Source organism: Antedon bifida, chromosome 2 (genome assembly GCF_963402885.1).
Source record: "Antedon bifida chromosome 2, ecAntBifi1.1, whole genome shotgun sequence".
Lineage (NCBI taxonomy): Eukaryota > Metazoa > Echinodermata > Crinoidea > Comatulida > Antedonidae > Antedon > Antedon bifida.
In genome coordinates, this window is record NC_136227.1 from 29,795,401 (window position 1) to 29,818,301 (window position 22,901).

Below are 22,901 nucleotides of genomic sequence, written 5' to 3' on the forward strand. Positions count from 1 at the left end.
TTAAGATTTATATTGCAATCCTTCTATTGCATGAGTATTATTCAGTGAATTTTGTTGTAACATATTCAGACTCTAGACTCAACTCTAGACACTAATATATGTTGGCAGGTACTACAGTACATTACTCCACACTAGCACCAACATAACCTATAAATATTTAACACCACATACTACAGTATGTACTTAGCTTATCTGAATAGACAATTTATGTACAAACACAAAACACACCATCATATCCGATTGGTTACTTTTGTATCACATGTTATTATTAGTTTATTTCTACTGTTCATTAGTGAAATTCTATTAATGGTTTCAGCAATATTGAAGGTTCATGCTTTGAAAACGTTTTTAAATTATGTACACGATTTTCGTGCTACGGAAGCCATCTTGCAGAAATGACAAACAGTCGTGACCAGCCGAGCATAAAAATATCAGCGTTTTCAGGACACCATGTTAATTAAATATCAGAAAAACAATTTACTGTAATTAAAATGTTTTTAAAAGATTGCCCTACATTGTACGATTGAAAACAAATTATAAAAATATTTTTTACATTAAAAAAACACCACTTTTTAATGGCTTAGACTAGATAAAAGTAGATTTATAATTTAATTTAATAAAATAAATGGTTTATATTTATTACCTTAGCAAGTAACAGACAGGTTTGCTTTCAACAAAGGAGTGTTTTATTTGTTGAAAGCCTGTCTTATTCATCAAAACATATTTATTATTCATTAAATTACCGAAATGCAATATTAATATTATCTTTAATTACAAATCATGAAACACACAATGAATACGGAATATAGCAGTAAATACAAAATAGTAACTTATCGGCATCATAATAAACTTCAAATTAAATAATATTATAAACACGAAAAAATTTAAAAACAAAACCTACTAATACTAGGCCTAGGCTAGCACTCATCTCTTTTTTGCCTATCAATCATGTGATGATCGTCAACTTCATAATATTGACAAACAATACGTCATCATCATCAATAATGATAATAATAATAGGAGGAGGTAGGGCCTAGCTCTAGCCTAGAGGGCTAATTTAAAGCCAGACAGTAACATTTTAGTACAGCCAGTATTGCAATAAATGTCATTCATTTCTTGAATAATGTAAATTGTACTATATTATTCCAAAGGTTATCAATGAAAATCTTTTATACAATGATATTATTTCGAATCATAAAAAAGCAAAACCGACGGCGGTAGACCTACAGATTTCAAGGTGGCGGCGGCGGCCACGGTACTATAGTTACGTACGTAGCCTGTGTAGCTAGGCCTAGGCTATAAAACATAAAAATACTTACGAATTTCCTCTTCGCCTAACAACCTATTATTCATTTCAAGTTGTCTATCTTATATTCTAATATATTCAATCTATATATTTCTGAGAAAACAAGGATTCTATAGATAAAAAACCATAAAAATAGAACCAAATCAACGTCTCGTGTGTGTGTTTCTGTAGGCCTACTCTCTCGGTCTTCTCTCTTGCAATGCGAGGCAATTCTTCTGCACGCTCTCCCCATGACGTTGTAAACGTCGTCGTATGTGTGTAGTTTTTTCTCCCCGGCCTCCTCGACATTGACCAATCACAGATCAGAATAGGACAACACCCACCCATTCATAATTTCACAACAAAAACAAATAGAAAACGATGTTGTAAATTGTATTTTATTTTATATCTGGATTATTAATATGATTCAAATTCAGACATCAGTCTTACTGGTGGTGAAAACAACATTTTTGGTATTGTTTATATCAATACTGTCATTGGTATATAAAAACCTTTTATTATATTCTAAATAAATTTACAGTAATGTTAGACTTGCCCCCAAGTTGGTTCTGTAGTTACTGTTTTTTTGTTACTTGTCCAGCAGACGACGTTTCGATTTTTGTCTGAAACTATATTTCTCTTTTTACTAATATTAAGTCAAATCCCCGACTATGTGTACGTGTGTGAAAACATCTAATACTTGCCTAATCAAAAATCTTTATTTACATAATATATACTATGCAAGTTTACAAATAATTAAAACAAGACAAAGTCTAAATTTCAGGTTTCATTTCATTGTATCTTTTAGTTCGATATTGTTGATTCGGATCTTTTCCTGATAATGAAACATGAACCATGGAGAGACCTCCATGCATGAATCATCATCAAGCTCTGTCTACACTATCAAAACTAGTTTGATAAAAAAAAGTGTGATGTGCCCAAATACAGTAGCAATATGCCCAAATATGGTAGTGATATGACAACATCATGTCCATATATGGGCACATCACACTTTTTTGCCACATAGAGTTTGATAGTGTGGACAGAACATCAGATCTGTGGGTGAAATGTTATTTCACTGCTGATACGTTGTCGACGTGGGTAGTAGACATACAGGGCCATGCCAGCAAACAACCCAATCAAGGCAACTACCACACCTACTGTCAGTCCTAAATAATGACAAAAAGAAAAAGCAAAATATCAGGAAAAAGTGTGTTTTACTATTAAAATACTGTTAATAATAAACTTCAATTGCTCAAACGGCCGAGAATATATTGTAGCTATGAAATTTGGACAAAAAATGAATGAGTGGAATTATACTAGGAAAGCATTAACAGTGCATAGTACCAATATGCAACAATTACTGACATACTGAATACTAAAAGCTTTATTTGTCCATTATCATAAAAAATAACTATAGAAATTCATCTTAAAGATTGGCAAATATATTAGTATGATGTCAAAAATCCGATAAATATAAAACAGAAATTCATATACAGAGTACACACACAATATTGCACAAAACTAAGAATTTAGAAGTACATTAATACTGTTACTAATATTAATGTTTCATGTTTGCACCTTAAATGCACACAAATCTCAGCAGTAAACAAGAACCTGAATGTAATAGGTTTATAAAATACTCATATGGTTCTAAATTAATTACTCAAAATGTTGGGGCTAGGTATGGTATGTACCTAGTTTCTGGTTTTTTAACACTTCAATTGGACTTGAACCATTTTCTACAATTTCCAGTGCATTACACTGATGTAGAAAACAACTTATGGCGACATGTATTATTACAATCAGCAACATACTTTACCATATCTAAAAGAAAAAAGAATTAGTTCTTTGAAATCAATATAAGCTATTATTCACAATTCAATTTAAAAGAAACGCTGGTATGTAATTACTATGCATTTATTGAAATTCTTTTTTATTGGGTATTGATGGGTACAGTGCCAATTTCATGCTCGACCATTAATATTTATTCTATCGGCACGGTTGAATAATGTAGGAGTTATCTATCGTGAATATGCACGTTACTATACCTCTTTTTCTTTGTTTTGCTGATAGACAACATAGATATATGGTCAACCGTGCCTATTGAAAACATTGTACTACTACCTAGGCTTTTCTAAAATAAAGGCCCATCAAACCATGGAGTAAACTCCATGATCAAACCCAACAAGGTATGGAGTTACTATTTATTTTATATTATGGGAATGCATAAAGGTACTGTTAGACCCCAGCATGGAGTTACTCCATCATGACCTATATAAAAACTACATGCTAAAAAAAGAGTAAAGGCCTGAGCCAAGACTTGGTTCTGTTTTTTTACCTAACAAGAAGCAAGTAAAGTAATGCCTGAAAGTAGCTTAGTTCATTAAAACTTAAGTCTCAGCACTACAATACAAAACAGAAAATATACAGGCCAGTTTTGTTGCAGTTCTTCCAAAACTGGAAATTTATCACTAAAAAATAAACTTCCTTGATCACAGCACGCCCTCTATAGCAAATATCTATTTTCAACATCAAACACGTGTGAAAATTTAAAGAGGCAGACTCCAGAGAGAGCGTGTCATTTTTATCAATATAATATTGGTAATTTTGAGCCATGGGAAAAGAAAAAAAGAAGGTAATTTTAATTTTGATATATTAAATAATCAAATGATAATGTCTTTGTAATCGTTTGCACGTGTGATGTTTTTTTTTATTTAAATCTAACCAAAATGAATTTGTAGGCCTCAATCAAGAAGAGTTGTGTGTGATTCCTACAGGCAATGAAACGATTATGAGGGCGTGTGCGTCAGTCTAGGATTAGGATATCGTAGGCCTAGCTACGTTTCGTCACAACATTTTATTTATTGGGATTACATGAGCGTGCTAGTGATTTTGTTTATTAATAATGACTAATAATATCAGAATTCATCATTATATTGTCATTACAATTGTATTTGTAATTAATTAGTTAATTAAGCCCTACACAGTTGTTTGATTATTATTAGTAGGGGCCTATTATTGAGATATCAGAGAATGAAGTTTATCATCTTATGAACTGTTTTTTTTTTCATTTTACAGTACACAAGCGGAGCAGCTACAAGCTTCATATCCAGAACATCAGCTGTCAAAAAACTTCAACTAACCTTAGTTGATTTCAGGTACATTTATTTATGTACAAACTGTACAATATGTTTTCCTATTTTAATGTACAAAGCAAGCACCACTTTTTATGTTTATAAAGCTCTGTCTGCAAATTAATTTGACAAAAAAAGTGTGCCCAAACCAAATATGGTTCTTGGTAGTGATATGACATCACCATGTCCATAATATGGTAACATCACACTCACATTTTTTGTCACATAAAGTTTGATAGTATAAACAGAGCTTAATATCCTGTACTTTTTATTTACTGTTCATTGTATAGGCGTTTGTGTATATTGAAAGGAATTTACCCAGTACAGCCTAAAAATGTTAAGAAAGCAAACAAAGGTAGCAAAACACCAAAAACTTTCTTTCGATACAAGGATATACAGTTTATTGCTCATGAACCAATTATCAACAAATTCAGAGAACATAAGGTAAATATAGGTGTATTTAAACATTTCAAATCATAGTCAAGAACATAAAATAAAGAATAAATAAATATCGATACATAATATCGCATCATATCCACTCATCCATGTATGAGTATAATTAAAGTAACTAGTTTACCTTGTGATAATTCATCTTGTTTAAAAGATTTGCATGGCAAATAATCAACTGTTGTATTGCTAGCCAGTATAATAATAATAGTTACTAAGTAAAAATAAACTCATAAATGATAAAATAATCGAATTTCAATACTCTATTTTTATGTACAAATGTTTGTTTAATATTGCAATTTTTCTTTTGTAGACTTTTCTTAAAAAGATGAAGAAAGCGGTTGCAAAACGAGAAGACAAGGCAGCAGAAAGATTATTTGAGAATAAGCCAAAGTACCGACTTGATCATATTGTGAAAGAAAGGTATAGCACATGGCACATAACATGAATGACATGTGCTGAGAAGGACCAGCATATTTAGTCACGAGCCACGTGTACATTAGACCTCAAGTCATTATCCAAGAAGACTTGAACCTGTGCAGATTTTATGGCTAGGGGTTGTGGCAACCCAGCCTTAACCATGCAATCATTCGGCTCTCTAAACATAGAGAAATAAGTTATAAACATTGCAAACATAAATAAAACATAATATATCAAGAGGGCTAAAGAACTAATCAAGTTCAGCCCCTAAACATTGAAGAATACATAGTTAATTAATAAATAAATAAATAAGGGCAAACTTTGATTTACTTGATATAACAAACAATTACCTTTTATATTTCAGGTACCCCTCATTTGCAGATGCAATCAAAGATTTACACGACCCCTTGACACTGTGTTCACTGTTCGCTACATTAAGAGTATCTGCCAAGCTCTCATTCACAGAAGGTGTTCGTCTTTCTCGCCGTCTCATGTCAGAGTTCATGAACTTTGTTATTGCTTCAAGGTCATTAAGAAAGGTATTGAAACGGTTCATTTAACATTATTTTTGGAATTTTGTGGGGAAAAGGAAAAAACTTAATTTTGAGTATTTTTTTTTTTTATGTTTCAGGTATTTTTATCTATCAAGGGAATATACTACCAAGTTGAAATTCAAGGTCAGCCAATAACATGGATTGTACCATATCAGTTCAACTATAAGGTATTGCATACACATATATTACAGCAATTCAACATTCTTATAAATACTGTAGTTAAACTATACCCAATGTGCTTTTCTAGCCATTTCCCACCACCAGGTCAATTTGCAAATGCAAGCATTTCATCAATAGTTTGTAAGCATATTTTATATTTGATAAATGTCAGGCAAGCAAAATAGTACATGGGCTAATAAAATAGGTACAGTAATTGTTTCACGCCAATACAGTGTAAAGCTCTGTCTACACTATCAATCTAGTTTGACAAAAAAATGTGTGATGTGCCCAAATATGGTAGTGATATGACATCATCATGTTCATATATGGACGCATCACATTTTTTGACACATAAAGTTTGATAGTGTAGACAGAGCTTTACAGTACTTCCTTTATGAGACTAGGTTTAGAAATCAAGGGTTTTTTCCCCATTCTGTATTTGCTGAGTTATTTGCTGTTGAATTGTGTCGATAAAATAATAAGGGTCAAGCTATCAAGTATCAAGTAACAGTTGGATCTCTAGAATTATTCTGGTTATAATTAATAATCAGAATCTAACGTAACTTTGTACTACTTTTAACAGCAACCAGTAGATGTGGACCTAAAGATAATGTCAACGTTTGTAGAGTTCTATACCACACTCATTGGATTCATCAACTTCAAACTGTACCATTCCTTGAACCTTCACTACCCTCCTAAGGTTAGTTGTTTTTCTATATTTCAGCAAAAACAATAATAATTGAATAGTACTTGGTGTAGACATGTGTTTCTGTTTCTCTAACCAATAAACCAGTTTGCTGTAGTTGAGTGTAAAGTATCTTTTCTAAAACTCTGTCTACACTATCAAACTTTATGTGACAAAAAATGTGATGTTCCTATTTATGGACACGATGAAATCATATCACTACCATATTTGAGCACATCACACTATTTTTGTTAAACTAGTGCCACTCTCAACTATAAGTCATAATTGTTATACAACAGGTTTTGTAATAGGATTATAAAAAGAAAATAATTTAACATTTTATTATTATACAACAGGTTTTGTAATAGGATTTTAAAAAGAAAATAATTTAATATTTTATTATGTAAGTTCTGCTCCGCATTCATGTTCAAATTAAAAAACCTCTTGGACATATAGAAGAACAAAATTCATGTTTTCTTTATCAGTTGACTGTGACAGAGAAGAGCAAGAAGCTGGACAATGGACTGGCAATGTGCTTAGATCATGACGATACAGATGAGCGCATCGCATCACTGGTTCACGATTTAGTGAAAATTGATATCACGATTGTAGAAGATGATGATGAGGAGGACGACGAGCTTATTGAAGCATCTGTAGGTTTTTTTATTTTTTTCATGAACATCCAAAGTTAACTCACCATTAATGGATAAACTATATCATGCTCTAAGCCTCTCATTTGAGGCTTAGAGAGTGCAGAAAAAAACCCTGGCACTAGGTCAGGACCTGATTTGAAGGCAAGCATGTTAACAACAGCTCCAATACTAAGTAAGGAATCATTTAAAATAATATTTTAATACTAATTAATAAACCAATCAATAAAAGCCCGGACCACAACAAAATCATTTAGCATTTGTGGATTAACAGAGTTCCTTAGTTTTCGTTAAAGGATTTGGCATGGAAAGAGAAATAGCAATATAAGTACTATGACACTATGAAAATATATATACTGTCTATTTGCAGGGTCTGGATATGGAGGCTGTACAAAAGGCACGAGAGGAGGAAAAACAATTACGAAACCTAAAGAAATTATTTGAGAATTGTAAATTCTTCTTGTCTAGAGAGGTTCCAAGGGAGAGTTTAGCATTTGTTATAAGGTACGCTGCACAGATACCAACCAAGTTGATATAGGCAACAAAAGTGATATTGAATAAGTCTCTATAGAGCAGGCATCTGGCAACCAGGATATACAGATATCAAAGTATTTTAGAGTTAGCAACACACTACAATCAGAGGCTATATACAGTAACAACCAAGGCACTATACAATGACAAAACAGAACAATAAGTAATACATATAATCATAACAAGCTAGAAGGGCACTCAGATAGGGCAAACTTCCGTCTATGCATATGAAATGTTAATGACGTGTTCCCATACAGCTATGGAACCATCCTTTAAAACCTTATGAAAATCGGGCAATAACTTTTAGAGTAATCAAAAACAAAGATAGAAACAAAAACACGAGCGATTGACCACATAACATCTCACCATTCTGGCGGAGGTAATGATTGATTAGTGTATATATCTTTTTTTTTCCAGGAGTTTTGGAGGATGTGTGTCATGGGAGAAAAGTCTCTTTTTAGGAGCAACGTATGACATCAGTGATGAAAGTATAACACATCAAATAGTTGACAGACCGCAGTGTGATACACAGTATATATCAAGGTAAATAATAACTAGTGACTGATACTAAAATCATTGTATTTACTGTAATATTAATATTTAACCCCCGATTCATACACAATATCCTAAATTGATTGTTAGAAACTTATCAATATAGAGAGAGTTACTGGGTGGGCAGGATGTTTATAATAGTTTGACAACTGTGTTGCAGAGGTGCATTCACACATAGATATTGGGAAAGTTTGGGAAGCTCTGACTCATGCTCAGTCTAACCTAACTAGGACCCATGATAATAATGTTCTTTTTGTTTGTTATATACTTTGTACTCATAGTTTTTTTAATGTAATTTTTATCAAATAAATGTTCAACCTATTCTGTTCAACCTTCCTGTGAAACGAATTAAGGGTGATATGTTTTAACCTCTATCCAGTGGACAGAGGTTGGGACACTCCATTGAGTCCTGAAGGTGTGTCCAAAGTGTCAACAAGCATTTGTACATTTCTCATCTTCCAGGTACTATGTCCAACCCCAATGGGTGTATGATTGTGTAAATGCCAAGATGTTACTACCAGTTGAGGATTACTTCATTGGTGTCAATCTCCCTCCTCACTTGTCGCCGTTTGTTGAGGAACAAGATGGTGATTACGTACCACCAGAGAAGAGAGTGTTAATGGCGCGCCAGAAAGGGATAATGCCAGGTATTTAACCGATATTTTATAAAAAATTTTTTATGAGTAAATAAGTTCCAAGGGAGAGTTTAGCATTTGTTATAAGGTATGCTGCACAGATACTTTGAAATCAAGGTGATATAGGCAGCAAAAGTGATATTGAATAAGTCTCTATAGAGAAGCTAATGACAACCAGACTATACAGATATCAGTATTTTTAGAATTAGCAAAGCATTACAATCACAGGCTACACTTTATATACAGTAACAACCAAAAAACTAAACAGAAAATAAGTTACAGTTGTACAATGGAATTATTGTATACTTAATAATGTTAATATGTTTTAATATTGTATTATAGACACAGCTGAAGAACAGGATGAGAATGAAGTGGAGGAGGAGGAGGAGGAAGAAATAATTGAGGAAAGTGAGGGTGAGGAAGATGTTGAAGAAGGGAGCGAAGATGAAGAAAGCAACAGTGATGATGAAGAAGAGGAAAATCCATCTGAAGAGGAGGAAGAGACAAACCCAAAACAAAAGAAAAGAAAAAAGGTATGGTTTAATTTAATGAATGAATTATGAATAAGTTAAATGGTGCTAGGATAACCTAAAAAAAAAGTTGTATTTTGGTACATCACACTTTTTTGTCAAACTAGTTTGATAGTGTAGACAGGGCTAAAGATTGATGAAGATTTAATTATATTATGGTAAGATTTTCAAAAACCCCAAACATTGTGTAGGGGGTTGAGCTTGTGAAGAATGTTTCCCTTTTGAATCAGTTGCCCAAGGAGACTCCCAACATCACAAACTAGCATTTATGTGTTGGTCTTGTTTTAGAGGAGACTTACTTTTTCTCCCTATGCATATGTCAACATTTCAGAAGTTCATTTGTATGCCTCTATATCTCTTAGTTGTTAATAGTTAGTAGACAAGCACTCACTATCTGAAATATAATTTTTTTTAAAGGATTTGAACAGCAGCACACTGTCAGTAGAGGCTGGTCATGTACAACCAGTCGACAAAGACAGAGCGGCTAAGAAACAAGAAATGGAAGAAAAGAGACTGCGGGAAATGATGCTACCAAAGAAGAGGAAATGGCTGTATGATAGAATCGTACAAAAGAAAAAGGAAAAATCAAAACAAGCCAGGAAGCTGACAGAAAGACGTGAGAAACATGATGAGAAACTGAAAAATAAAAAGAGGAAGATAGCAACCTGAATTATGAACTAAATTTACAAATAGATACTGTATTCAATTTACAAATATCTGACACTATAAATACTGTACTGTATGTCTAAATGCCAGCCCACTGAGCTGCAACAATAACTTGGTGTACTTATATAACAATCTAACAGTAAAATATAATTTTAGCGAATTTAATTTTAGATTTTAATACTCATTTCCGTAATAAGAAAGTCTAATGTACAAATAAAGTATGTACAGTGATTCTGTATAACAAATAAAATCTTGATTGCGTCTTTTGATTGATATACAGTAGAACCCCTATCAATGTGTCCCCTTAATAGGTGTCCCCTAAACAGGTATTGGCCTTAGTGTTAAAACATTATTTCACCTTGTTTCATGGAAATTGTCTCCTTAATAGAGGTGTCTCCTAAACAGGTGTTGGCCTTACAGTAGTGTTAAAACATTACTTCCCTTTGTTTCATGGAAAGTGTCTATTTAATAGGAATGTCTTTCCCAGCCAACTTGGCCTCATATCAAACATTACTGTGTGGGTAATGCTGTGAATAGCTCAAGTCTTTGCCAATAATGCTCTCTCTACACAATCAAACTAGTTTGTGATGTGCCCATATATGGGCACGATGATGTCACATAACTACCATATTTGGGCACATCACACTTTTTTTGTCACATAAAGTTTGATAGTGTAGACAGAGCTTAACAACTCTTCAACTCTTTCAGAAACTTGGCTTCAGAAGGAGGTCGCACAGGATACAATTTGCATCTACAATACAGAAATTAACACCGAAATAAAGAAAAACAAATTGACTTAAAATTTGACATACTTTTATTTATTTTTATTAGTGTCACTATAATTCAAAAATTCTTTTGGTCAGTAGAAAGACAGTATATTCTTGAAAGTTTTGTACAAGTCATTTTTTTTATTGGAATGTTGAAAATAAAAATGTTACAACTTTGAATTAAAGATTTATGAAGCCATAATCTACTTACATGGTTGAGAAAGGTTTAATATCATTAATATACGATTTGAAAACCTGATATTATCTGGTATCATGATTTCCCTAAACCATACATGTTCTTTAAATTAACAATAGTTATTTACTCTATTTTAAATGGAGCTGATAAACAAATTGAAAGCATTTGCAGTGTTCGGATTATTTCAAATTATTTGACTGCAATAAATACATTTTTTACTGCAGTATTTATGAGTTTAGTTTCAAAGTTTATGAGGCAATTCTGCAATAACATAAACAAGTTAAAACAAACAAAATGTATTTTACAGCTGTATATAGTAGAATCATTTTGACATAAAAGACAAACAAAGAAAAAACAAAGAATCATTTTCAACAAGTGGATCATGACAAAATTATTCTACTGCACTTACTGCAGTAACAACTCAAACCAGATGACCCAGTATTAATTAACTCACAGGTTAACTATTCACTTGTACCATTTGGCTAGGAATAAAATAATAATTCTATTTTAAAATAATGTATGAATTTAATATACTATACTAAAATAGTTTTAAGTAAACCTTTAATATGAATTATATTGTAATTGCATTGAATGAGAATCTTCTTTGTATTAATAATTTACTATATTTATTCATAATTCATTTACAAATAATATTAAATCATTAATGTTGCATAACCAAACATAAAATATATTGTATTATGAATTTGTAATAATTCTAAGTAGGTAATTTGTATTTTTGGTTAACCTTCTAATAATATTAATTTATTTTTAATCTTCATTTAAATAAAATAGTACTTAAGTTCCTAGATAACAGAGGGAAATGGTGAACAGCTGTCAAGAATTGTATTGGGTATAAAATCTAATAATTTAGATTAATTTACAATTAACTCTGAAATGTTCAGTGACATCATTACGATTCATCATTTCCGCCTATAAGTTGTTATATTTTTTAAAGTAGCAGTTATATACTAAAAATACCAAAAAGAAAAAACCACAGAATAGGTTTTTCATTTTTTGAAAGATTTTTGGCATAAATTAGAGGCACATATTCTGCATTGGTTAATATAATATAGTAAAAAGTTGTAATGGGCAGTCCAATCTATTGAGATATTCTTGTTTAAAGGCATGGCATTTTCAAATGTAGAATAACAAAATATATAGATTTTAGTAGACAGGGGCTAAAACTAAATACTATGTTGTAATCTAGTTTATTCTACCATACAATGGGGTTTAGACACCATTGTGTTCAATACCAAAACATATATTAAACTAAAGCTCTGTCTACACTATCAACATTTATGTGACAAAAAAATGTGATGTGCATAGACATGATGTCATATCAATACCATATTTAAGCATAGCACTACTATAATTTGGCACATCATACTTCTGTCAAACTAGTTTGATAGTGTAGACAGAGCTTTAGAGTATGTTGTATGTCTACAGTATGTATTGAATGATCTTATGAATATTTAATTTTATTTAATTTTAATTATTTAATAATAATTAAAAACAGAAAAATCAATAAAATATATTATTCTAAAAAGTGAATACAAAACAGGAAAATAATCATAAAGAAATACAGTATATAACATTTCTTTCATATTTACATTTTATCAAAATCTCCATTTGTCACGTCAATCATCTAAGCCCATTGTTATAATTGTCGCTTTTGAAGAAAATTGTGGACAGGTGATAGTTCATTTTTATTGTGATACAGAACAGTAAGTGATGGTAACATAATAGGTCTTTTGATTATCGAGCAAAAATTAGGCTTTTCAATGGAGGATGGGTTTTCTTCTAAATCATCAATTCGTAAGCTCTGTCTACACTATCAAACTAGTTAGTTGGGGACGTCGGATTTTCAGTATTGCAAGACCTAGGCTCTGGAACCACCTACCTTTGAACATTAAACATCATTATTGAGCACCTTTAAGTCACTACTCAAAACTCACATTCTCTGATATTTTTGGCAGCGCCATGAGCAATGACTGTTGGAATGACGCTATATAAATAAAGATTGATTGATTTGACAAAAAAGTGTGATGTGCCCAAATATGGTAGTGATACCCAAACATGGTAGTGATATGTCATTGAGTCAATATATGGGCATATCACTTTTTTTTTTGTCACATATAGTTTGATAGTGTAGACAGAGCTCTAAACAACAACCATACTCATGTCAATCACCAGACGACTTTTGTCATCGTCACCGCAGACATAACATTAATACTTGCTTTGCATCTATCAACCCATTACAAACACATGATTCTAAATTTACCTTTTTTATTTAATTTTAAAGGTCATTTTGTAACGGCAATTAATTTAGAAATATATTCTAAAGAAAAATATTGTTTCACTCTGAATTATTTATTACACTCATTTCATGTGCAGAATACATAAAAAATTAATAATATTTATAATATATAAATCAAAAACTCTTCAAATATACATTTTGTTTAATGAACCAAACTATTCCACCGCTTCTGATTCAGAAATCTAAATTATTATTTTATTTTACTATTATCATTTACCAAACAAAGAGAAAATGTTTGAAAATGTTTTTATTCTCATTATAAAATGCAACAGAGTATAATTATGTACACCAGTTTTGTGATAAAATATATTTAGAATTACTATTTAGCTTTGCCGTGTATTGGCAAACCCAGGGCTAGTGCTTGCCATGTGTTCGCCACTCTATTGAAAGACCAGAACATGTCAATTATAGCACTTCCCTTTTCTATTTATTATATATTGGCAGTAGCTGATTATACTATAAAAGTAACCCTTCACCTGATATATGTTGAAGTATTAAAACCAAATTAACAGTAGGACCTCTATTAAGGGGACACCTTTGAGACCAAACAAGTATCTTAACTGTATTGGCCATAGTGTTAAATATACAGTATTATTGCAACACTACATCCGTTTAATGGGTCCCCTTGACAGGGTGTCCCTCAACAGGGTTTCCCAGAATGGGTGTGTCCCCTGAATGGGTGTGTCCCAATGGAGTTCTACTGTATTTTTTGTAGTAATAACCTTTGAACTAAACAATTTCCTCCTTTATGGTGTAGAATGTGATTTTATTTTAATAGGGAAACTTGTTTTCTTGATGACCCGGCTTGAGACCATCACCAGGAAGTAATGGAAGTCTAAAATAATGCCTCTTCGACTTTATCCACCGACTTGTACGTTTTTTCTAGTCGTGCTTGTTTGCGCTTCTCAAGCTCGGCCTTCCAGGAGGGGACAGCTGATGAATCTTTTGGAATGATTTCTACAAGAAAAAAATAATGTAATAATTATTTATGTTTTACAAAACAAAAATACAGGACAGATACAACACAAACAATCCTAGGCTTCATATTCAGACAGTACAATAATAAGGGATTGTTTCAACCTAAACATTTATGAGCAGTCATTGCAATAAACACTGTTGTGTGATGTGATTACCCCAAAAAATGCTAAATAATTGTAGAAACAGCTGAGATCTTGACGTGACACAACTTAAAACTCAAATAACAGTTCTTATTACTGTCCTAAAGCTCTGTCTACACTATCAAACTTTATGTACTAAAAAAATGTGATGTGCCCATATCTGGACATGATTATGTCACATCACTAGCATATTTGGGCATATCACTAGCATATTTGGGCATATCACTACCATATTTGGGAATATCACCACCATAAACTAGTTTAATAGTGTAGACAGAGCTTAACACATCCAGATAGCAATGACGTATAAAATCATATCTTCGGCAAGTTATATTTCAGTTTTGTTTATAAATGAAACCAGGTAAATTATGTAAAACAATTAAATTACTGTAATAATCGACAATATTTGTTTAAAAATAGCAAGGCTAGATATACAGTAAACTCATTTTGAAAGTTAATATATTGTGATTTAGAACATGCTATTAAAGAATATATTTCAATATTTCTTAAAATCAAAATAAAAGCAAAAAGCTGGTTAAAAAAAACATATAAACCAGAGATAAGGATTTAGAAGTAAATTACCAATACAAGTTAAATTTACATGATGACATATTTCATAGATAAGATTATAGTACAAATTTAAAACAAAAGAAGCTACTTTTGTATTGTCAAAAAAACCAGTGTTGTGACTTTGACCAAGCATTGCAGCAGTATAGAGATTTCCCTGGATGGTTAGATGAACAAAGATAGTGTAATCATTATACCAAAATGGAATTATAATCTGATTCATCCATGGTTACAGGTGCATGTATACAGTATATCCCATACAGTATAGTATAGTTAGGCCAGCATACTTGGGAAGTGGGATTATGTCAGAATTAGGTTAAATTAGGGGTGGGATTATACTCGAACATGGTATTATACATGACCATTATACAGTTTATATTTTGTTAAGACTTGCACCTAACTTTCATAATATAATGTTTACTGCTGAATTTGATCAAGTATCATCAATTTACAATCAATTTGTTTATGCTTTCCACTTTGCGCTCCCTCATCATATAAACAACACTATTATTATGAGACAAGTTGATGTAAACTAAAGTATAATTTCTGTATTTTCAGTTTTATACAAAACCAAAAACAGATCCAATGGTATTTCATATTAAAGTCCGTTTACAAAGAGAAAGTGACAAATGAAGAGGAACCATGTAAAACAGATGTGATAATAAAACATAAATAAATAACACTGCTTTTACAAAACAAACATATTTTATCACATTTTTCACAATAGAAGTAATACTTAATTCTTAAATTTTAAAAAACAATTTTACCTTGTTGTATTAACAATCTACAAGAAAAATAACATTGTTGACACTTTCTATTTTTAAACTTAATTCTAAGGTGCGTGAATGAACTTTGACATTTACATTAAATCTGATTATTCTTGTTTTCAAATCATACTTTTTGTCGCTATTTATCTAATAATACACTACTTTACGATTTGAATAAAAACAATAAACTAATATTGTTACCTGCTATATGTAATTTTTTATTCGTTTGTTCCACATCGCCTAAACTACGAGACCTTTGTTTACGCTCCATTAATTCCTTCTTCCACTGTGGAATATTTCCAGACTGCTCTTTATTATTCTACAAGAAACAGAAATACAAAGTTAAATAAAGTCACATGTTTGTAAGATATTAGATCTCTCAAAACTCCATAATACCTTTCCAGTCAACAGCAAACAAACCATATTAAGGGGACACATTCAGGACCCAACTTGGTAGTAGTAGTACCCTGTTCTGGAAAATCTGTCATTTTTTATCCGCAAGACCCACCATTAAAAAATGAACATTCAATGTAGGAAATATAATAAACAAAATGAGTATGATTTATTAATTAGTTTATTGATTAGTATTAATGACAGATGTATTACTATTAGGCAGTATATCTACAAAATATAACATTGCATTAATATGTATTAATAAAATAAAAGGAAATTAATATTCATGCAAAATGTCATGCAACACATAAAATGACAAATGAAAGAAATTAAATTATAATAAAATATAATATAAAAGAAAATTATATAAATTAGAATTAAAATATACAGTGAACTCTCCATGACAGACGACTTTATTTATTTTATTTTATTTCGAAAACCCAACCAACAGAGAAAAAATTGCCAATAACAGGAGGGTACAGACTTTGTCATAAAGGTCTGGTCATTAGAATGCATTTTATTAATTTATTAATATTTAAATTTAGGCCTTTAAATGAAATCTGATTGTTAGAGAGTTCACGTAATTAGCATGTTGTATATACAAAAGTCATGCAAAGATTAAAATGAAAAAAAAAAGTTAATATGGACAACGAAATTGCAAAGCTCATGCATAAACAGCTGGTTGTAGAGTCAGGCTTATCTTATATCAGTCATATTAAGGATGGACATATGAAGTATATTAATTGTATGGAGAATATATACATTATGAAGATTAGGCATATGAATAGGAATATGAAGTATAGTATGAAGGCTATGGCATATATGAAGTATCTTTTAAAATTACAAATTATGGTTAATATAGTTGATAATTATTATAACAATAATATTTTTTTTCATATAATATGTAAATTATTATTATGTATGTAAGAATATGGCGACTATAATGGCCAATTATACCTAGGAATTTGTACAGTATTTGACCAAGTACAGGGCCATGATATTTTTTGGGAGAGGTAGAATCCTTTGCAAGTTTGTGCAAGACTACACACACCTGGGCCACAAGAAAGGTACACTATACTCAAGATCAAACATGGTATCTTAGATTGGGCCTAAAGTATGTATTGAAGCATGGCAGTATACCTGGTCAAATACAGTATGTCTCAGGAAACATTTTTTAATAAACGCAATAACTGCTAATAATTGTTTTTTAATGAAAATGTTTCCTAATGTTTATGTGCAAGTATATAACCACTACCATATGAAAGAATAAAATAATTAAAGTATACAGTAATAACTATAATATATATATATAAGTTTAAAATGAGAAAATCTCATAATAAATTGTTAGTTTCACATCCAGTATTTGATTTGCTATTTTTAAATGTGGGATTCCGGGTTTAAAATTACTTTAAAAAAATATGAAATATAATTGATAAACGATAAAGGTTTTATAAGGTAGCTTAGTGATACTAACATGAAAATCTAGTATCTGTTTACATGCCTTGATTATATGAAATTTTGATGGAAACTGAATGATTAATATTATATTTTTTTTTCATTTTGGACAAAAACTGGGAGGGGACGTGAAACTAACATTTTGTTGTCGTTATTTATTGCATCATTACATACATGCCAACATCTGAAGTTGGTGATGTTCTTTTGTTAGATTTTAATGCATAAAACCACACAATAACATCACAAATTCAGTTATCTTTATAATCCAGGAGGAAATATGGAAATCCAGGAGCACAATTTTAAAATAAATAAAATTTTAAAAACGGGAGTGTTGGCATGTATGTTATTATCGTTGTTTTAGTTTCGCTTTTCATTACAATTTACATATTTAAATATAAGACTACACACTACAAAGAAAATGAAATGAATATCGTTAGAAGTAAACAATATTTTTTGGTTTTAAAAGACTACCTCAACTACATTGTCAGAATCTGACCGATTGTCGTCTGTTTTTATTACTATTATCTCCTTGTCTATAGGAGTATCTGTATCTTCCATTTGTTTTTGCCAATTGGGCGTATCATCTGGATGGGGTAATTCATCAACATGTGAGGGCCTCTGAGAACGACAATGCATGGGTTGTTAAAAATAAAAGAAAATAATTATTTTGAAAGCAAAATTAAAAGATGATTAAAAATAATAACACATGATATTGTATGGAATAACATAAAATAATGACTTTGAAAAAAAAAATTAAAGTATACTATAATATAATGGATTAACATAAATAAAGTAATTATTAAAATAATATGTATTACTGTAATAATACTGTAGTTTCCAGGATTGGGGTTCGATTCCTGGCTCTGCTCTAGTACCTGGATATATAGGCTACAATAGCTAGGCCTACCTCATAACAAAACAGATTAAAATGGTATATTTCCTTGATGGATTCCTATGTTGTATTGTATGTTGTGGTACTTATTGAATAACCACCACAGGTGAGTATATAATACTGTAGTCGAATAAATACCTTATTTACTCTACATTTCTTACAACCCTTCTACTTATAATACTAGGTATTGTTGAAACTCAATGTGATACCAAATGCCATTTTTGCAGTCCTGTTCCTTATTTGATTAATTATACTTTTAAATGAATGAATAATTTGTAATTGTTTGCCTTTTATGCAGTTTTACCATTTCATCATACATGTTTTTTGATGTTCTATTTGGTTTTTTATGACCTTTTGCTGTAATTTTTAGAGTAACTTTAACCATTTTTATACATATTTTGTGTTTGCTGCCATGTTTTAATCTTTTGTGTTTTGTTTCATGAATAAATACCAATGAATAATAACAATAATTTATTGTACTTTTAATAATTTTACATTTCCTATTAAAAAAAAACAAAAATCTAGTGTTTGCTACAGTATATGCATTAACAGAAATAAACTGACAATAGGTGTTGAAAAGACGTGATGAAAAATAATAAGTAATAACATTAAATCTGATGTATCATTTGACAAGAAAAAGAAATTTGAGAGAAAAAAAATAATGTTGGTTTACAACAGAAGACAAATATAAATAAGAAGCCTGACATTCAATAGTCTCACGTCTTTTAAAGCACTTGGGAGTTGAGGAAATATAAATACCTAGACATTTAATGTATAAACACTGACGAGTTCAAGATAAATAGGACAACATGATGTAGGCGTTGAATGAGATACAATGTGTATTGAAATGTGTGCCCACTGTTCTGCTTGTTATTTTTGGGATTGGGGGATCTTATTCTAAAAAATCATCAAATTACAGAAATAGGTTTTAAGATTAAAATCTGGAACAAACATTTATTAGGTCATCAACATGTGTATGGATGTGTGTATTAAAAAATAATAAAAATATAAAAACTCTTTCTTACTTATAGTATGGATAAAACTTGTATGTAAATATATTATAAACGGTCTGTTCAATAATTTAGAATAGAATTTGGATGAATGGGAAATTTTTAAACTACTGGTATTTGAAAGTAGCTAGATTATTGAATTTGAATCACATCATGATATAGGAATTAACATAAATAATTATGGACTATGGAAAAATGAAAATACTAAAAACAGGTTTTAAAAAACATTTTTGTTAATCTTTATTTGAAATCTGTGACATCTATGACAAAGAAAAAGAGTTAAGAATATTGAAAAAAATAATAAAATATATTTTAATCACATTTCTAGTTTTCATGCTAAGATATCAAACAATTATGGCAAATCTGTACACTTCAAATAAAAATTTTAGCAACAGCAATCACACAAAAGAAATGAATGCAAAAATATTTAGCTGGCTTTTCGTCATTCTGCAATGCTATGATATGAATTTAGCAGAGATGCTTAAACTTACATTGGATGGTGGGTTAGCATTCTCTAACTTTTTCCTCCTCTGTGCCCTTTCTGCAGCTTGCCGTTTCCATTCTGGTATCTTCTCCTTTTCGTTCTTTTCTTCATCTCCTTTTTCCGTTGGTTTCTCTTGCTTCTTTTTCTTCTGTACTTTCTCTGCGAGGTCTTGTTGCCAGTCCGGAAGTGTCGTGATAACATTTGTGTTTGTTTTTCGTTGCGGAACGACTACTGGTTTCTTTTTGCCTTTAAATAGAATTAATTTGGTTAATTCCAATTTTATAGGATGCTCAATGGAATTCTTCTTTTTAAAATTGTATCCTCTTGTTAATAAGAGGGCAATTGTCAGTTTATCCAGGTAAATTAAATTTAATTTATTTCATCAATTTAAAAACATGATAAACAATAATAAACAAATAAAAACTTAAATGCTGTACAAATTGTCTCCACCGTCACGGGTGACATATAAAAGTTTCTCTTTAAAAAAAAAACAAAATGTAGGTATTCTCCATTCAATTATTTTTCCTTTATTATATTTTTCATTCATTCATTCATTCATTCATTCATTCATTCATTCATTCATTCATTCATTCATTCCTCATACCTTGTGCTTCATCCTCTTTCTTTTTCCTCATTAAATCCTGTTTCCATTGTGGCTGTGATGAAACCGTTGATCTATCTGGTTTTGCTGGCTTGACAGCTGGCTTTGGTTTACTTCTAGTACAAAAATGATATATATACTATAAGAAGTCAAATACACAGAAAAATACCTTTGCATTTGCTAATCTACTAAAATTGATGAGGATTTAATGAGGATATGCAGTGATCCTCTCTAATCTAATCCAGGGGCGCTATTGTATTCAAGGATAAATAATATGTGCTTTACGCATGAAACGTTTGCACATTTTGGGGATAAGAATAATTTAATTCATGCATTCATTTATTCATGAAAAGTTTCAATGATCAATTGAATATTCAAGAAAATAAACTGTTGATAGGGCTAATATCACTATAGTTTTTTTATAGCAATTTAAAAAGTAATAGGAATTATATTTTATACAGTATTTTCTTAATAGGGGTTCTCCTAAATAGGAGTTGCCTTAGTGTTAAATCATGTATTACCCCTTTCTTTGTTTATCAAGAGAATGTCCCCTTAATAGAGGTGTCCCCTAAATAGGGGGTGGCCGTAGTATTAAATCATGTATTCTCCTTGCTCGTTTGTCAGGAGAATGTCTCCTTAACAGAGGTGTTCCCTGAATAGGAATGTCCCCTAAATAGGGGTGTCCCAAAGGTCGGGTTCCACTGTACAAGTTTATACAATGCTACAAAATACAATCTTTCAACCATGAGTCAGAATGTTGCATACATAAGTCTTGATTATGCTAATGAGATTATTGTCGTTAACGCGTCGCCTAAATGTAAATGAATTCCGCAGACTGTCAATGATTTCTTGCTATTGATTGCACAAGGTGAAGATATGTAGGTTGTGACTGACAGAATGACTGAAACTAAATTGCTTACAGGCATGAATGTACTCATTTAACAAATCAGTTTCACTATAAAGTCTATTTACATTGATTTATATGTTATAAACTGAATATTTCTATATTTTTAACTACAGCATGTTGGCTATTAGTAAATTTGCAATTGTATCATATGCCAGTATAACATAATAATTCTCAAATATGATGGTAATAAATCTTCTAAAGCTCTGTGTACACTATCAAACTAGTTTGACAAAAAAAGTGTGATGTACCTAAATATGGTAGTGATATGCCCAAATATGCCAGTGATATGACATCATCATGTCCATATACAGTATGGGCACATTTTTATAATAAACATAAAGTTTGATAGTGTAGACATAGCTTTAAGTAAGGAACATGGTGAAATGACAACTCACTATATTTTAACAATTCACTGATATAATATAACATATATAAATCTTTAAAACATACTTTGGAATAGGTGGTAATTTCTTCTTTTGGTCCATCCATTGAGGTGTTTTCGAAATTTCTTCTTTCTCTTTATCCTCTCTCTTCTTCTGTGCATTGATGATGTCAGAGTTTAATTTCTTCTCCAGTACAGGAGATGGACTTTGAGGTTTGTCCTCGACCGATGGAGTCTTTATTAAAATATTAACTGTTGGTTTATTATTTTTATTATCAGCCAGTTTATTTTCTGTTGATTCATTTACAGAGTCATTTTTATCTTTTTCTTGGTTTTCATTTGAATTTTCGATTCCATTTACCGTCACCTTATCTTCTTTTTCTTGAGTGTTCACTAATTTATTTTCCGTTTCAGTATCTTTCTTGACCTCCGGTTGTTTATGTTTCAATGACTGCCTTTCAACTTTTTGTAGCAGTTCTTGTGAAAGCATCATTGGTTGGCCCTGAAGGTCTGACATAACAGCAATGGATTTCGGTCGTGGTTTAGGCCTGGGACGGACAACTGGTTTAGGCCTCTTTTCTGGTAGATCTTTGGCTGGTTTGGGATGTTTTAAGGCACTGCCTGAAGCCCAGGAAGGTGAAAGTCCAGTAACTTTTAATCCACCATCAATAGGAGGAGATTTAAGAATGTTTTTGGCCCATGGTGGTGATTTCACTTCCGTATTTTCACTAGATCGTGTATTTCCAATTTCTCTGGAATGTCTGGCTGGTGTTTTTTTCTGGGAAAAAAGGTTT

The 22,901-nt window shown here is 31.2% G+C and overlaps 3 protein-coding genes and 1 long non-coding RNA gene across 9 annotated transcripts in view; 1 reads left to right on the forward strand and 3 right to left on the reverse strand.

The window, feature by feature from the left end:
- Positions 1–1,500, reverse strand: part of LOC144834499 (WD repeat and SOCS box-containing protein 1-like) — a 215,216-nt gene extending 213,716 nt beyond the window's left edge. For both annotated transcript variants that reach the window (XR_013610977.1, XM_078689325.1), the window contains exon 1: positions 1,320–1,500. Coding sequence is in view for 1 of the 2 variants with exons in the window: in XM_078689325.1 (XP_078545451.1) it covers positions 1,320–1,353 (34 nt within the window). In the remaining variant the exon portion in view is untranslated. The remainder of the gene's footprint in view (positions 1–1,319) is intronic.
- A 151-nt stretch (positions 1,501–1,651) lies between these two features.
- Positions 1,652–3,785, reverse strand: LOC144834448 (uncharacterized). The gene is made up of 3 exons (XR_013610971.1): positions 3,627–3,785; positions 2,983–3,112; positions 1,652–2,454 (listed from the first exon to the last, which is right to left on the reverse strand). It is a non-coding gene; the product is annotated as an uncharacterized LOC144834448 (long non-coding RNA).
- On the forward strand, positions 3,783–10,518 carry LOC144834447 (pescadillo homolog). Its single transcript, XM_078689253.1, has 13 exons — positions 3,783–3,923; positions 4,367–4,446; positions 4,713–4,866; positions 5,183–5,292; positions 5,654–5,828; positions 5,921–6,010; positions 6,586–6,702; positions 7,173–7,340; positions 7,708–7,841; positions 8,286–8,411; positions 8,883–9,067; positions 9,398–9,588; positions 10,003–10,518. The coding sequence occupies exons 1-13, from the start codon at positions 3,903–3,905 to the stop codon at positions 10,252–10,254; spliced, it is 1,803 nt and encodes a 600-aa protein (XP_078545379.1). The 5' UTR covers positions 3,783–3,902; the 3' UTR covers positions 10,255–10,518.
- Positions 10,519–11,222: 704 nt separating this feature from the next.
- LOC144834482 (uncharacterized) overlaps positions 11,223–22,901 on the reverse strand; it is a 30,261-nt gene continuing 18,582 nt past the window's right edge. For 3 of the 5 annotated variants that reach the window (XM_078689291.1, XM_078689292.1, XM_078689293.1), the window contains exons 6-11: positions 22,176–22,885; positions 20,822–20,934; positions 20,225–20,463; positions 18,303–18,449; positions 16,185–16,302; positions 11,223–14,488 (exon numbers count right to left, since the gene is read on the reverse strand). In XM_078689291.1, the coding sequence (XP_078545417.1) occupies positions 14,367–14,488; positions 16,185–16,302; positions 18,303–18,449; positions 20,225–20,463; positions 20,822–20,934; positions 22,176–22,885 (1,449 nt within the window). In that variant the 3' untranslated portion in view covers positions 11,223–14,366. Of the gene's footprint in view, positions 14,489–15,983; positions 16,001–16,184; positions 16,303–18,302; positions 18,450–20,224; positions 20,464–20,821; positions 20,935–22,175; positions 22,886–22,901 lie in introns of all 5 variants that reach the window. The other 2 variants (XM_078689294.1, XM_078689295.1) reach the window with 2 other exon arrangements.

What these genes read in the sequence shown, in the direction of transcription:
- LOC144834447 (XM_078689253.1), top strand. Translation starts at nt 3,903, where the DNA reads ATGGGAAAAGAAAAAAAGAAG. An exon ending in CTAACCTTAGTTGATTTCAG is followed by an intron (nt 4,447 to 4,712) that starts GTACATTTATTT and finishes TTCATTGTATAG; the next exon opens with GCGTTTGTGTATATTGAAAG. An exon ending in CTTCAAGGTCATTAAGAAAG is followed by an intron (nt 5,829 to 5,920) that starts GTATTGAAACGG and finishes TTTATGTTTCAG; the next exon opens with GTATTTTTATCTATCAAGGG.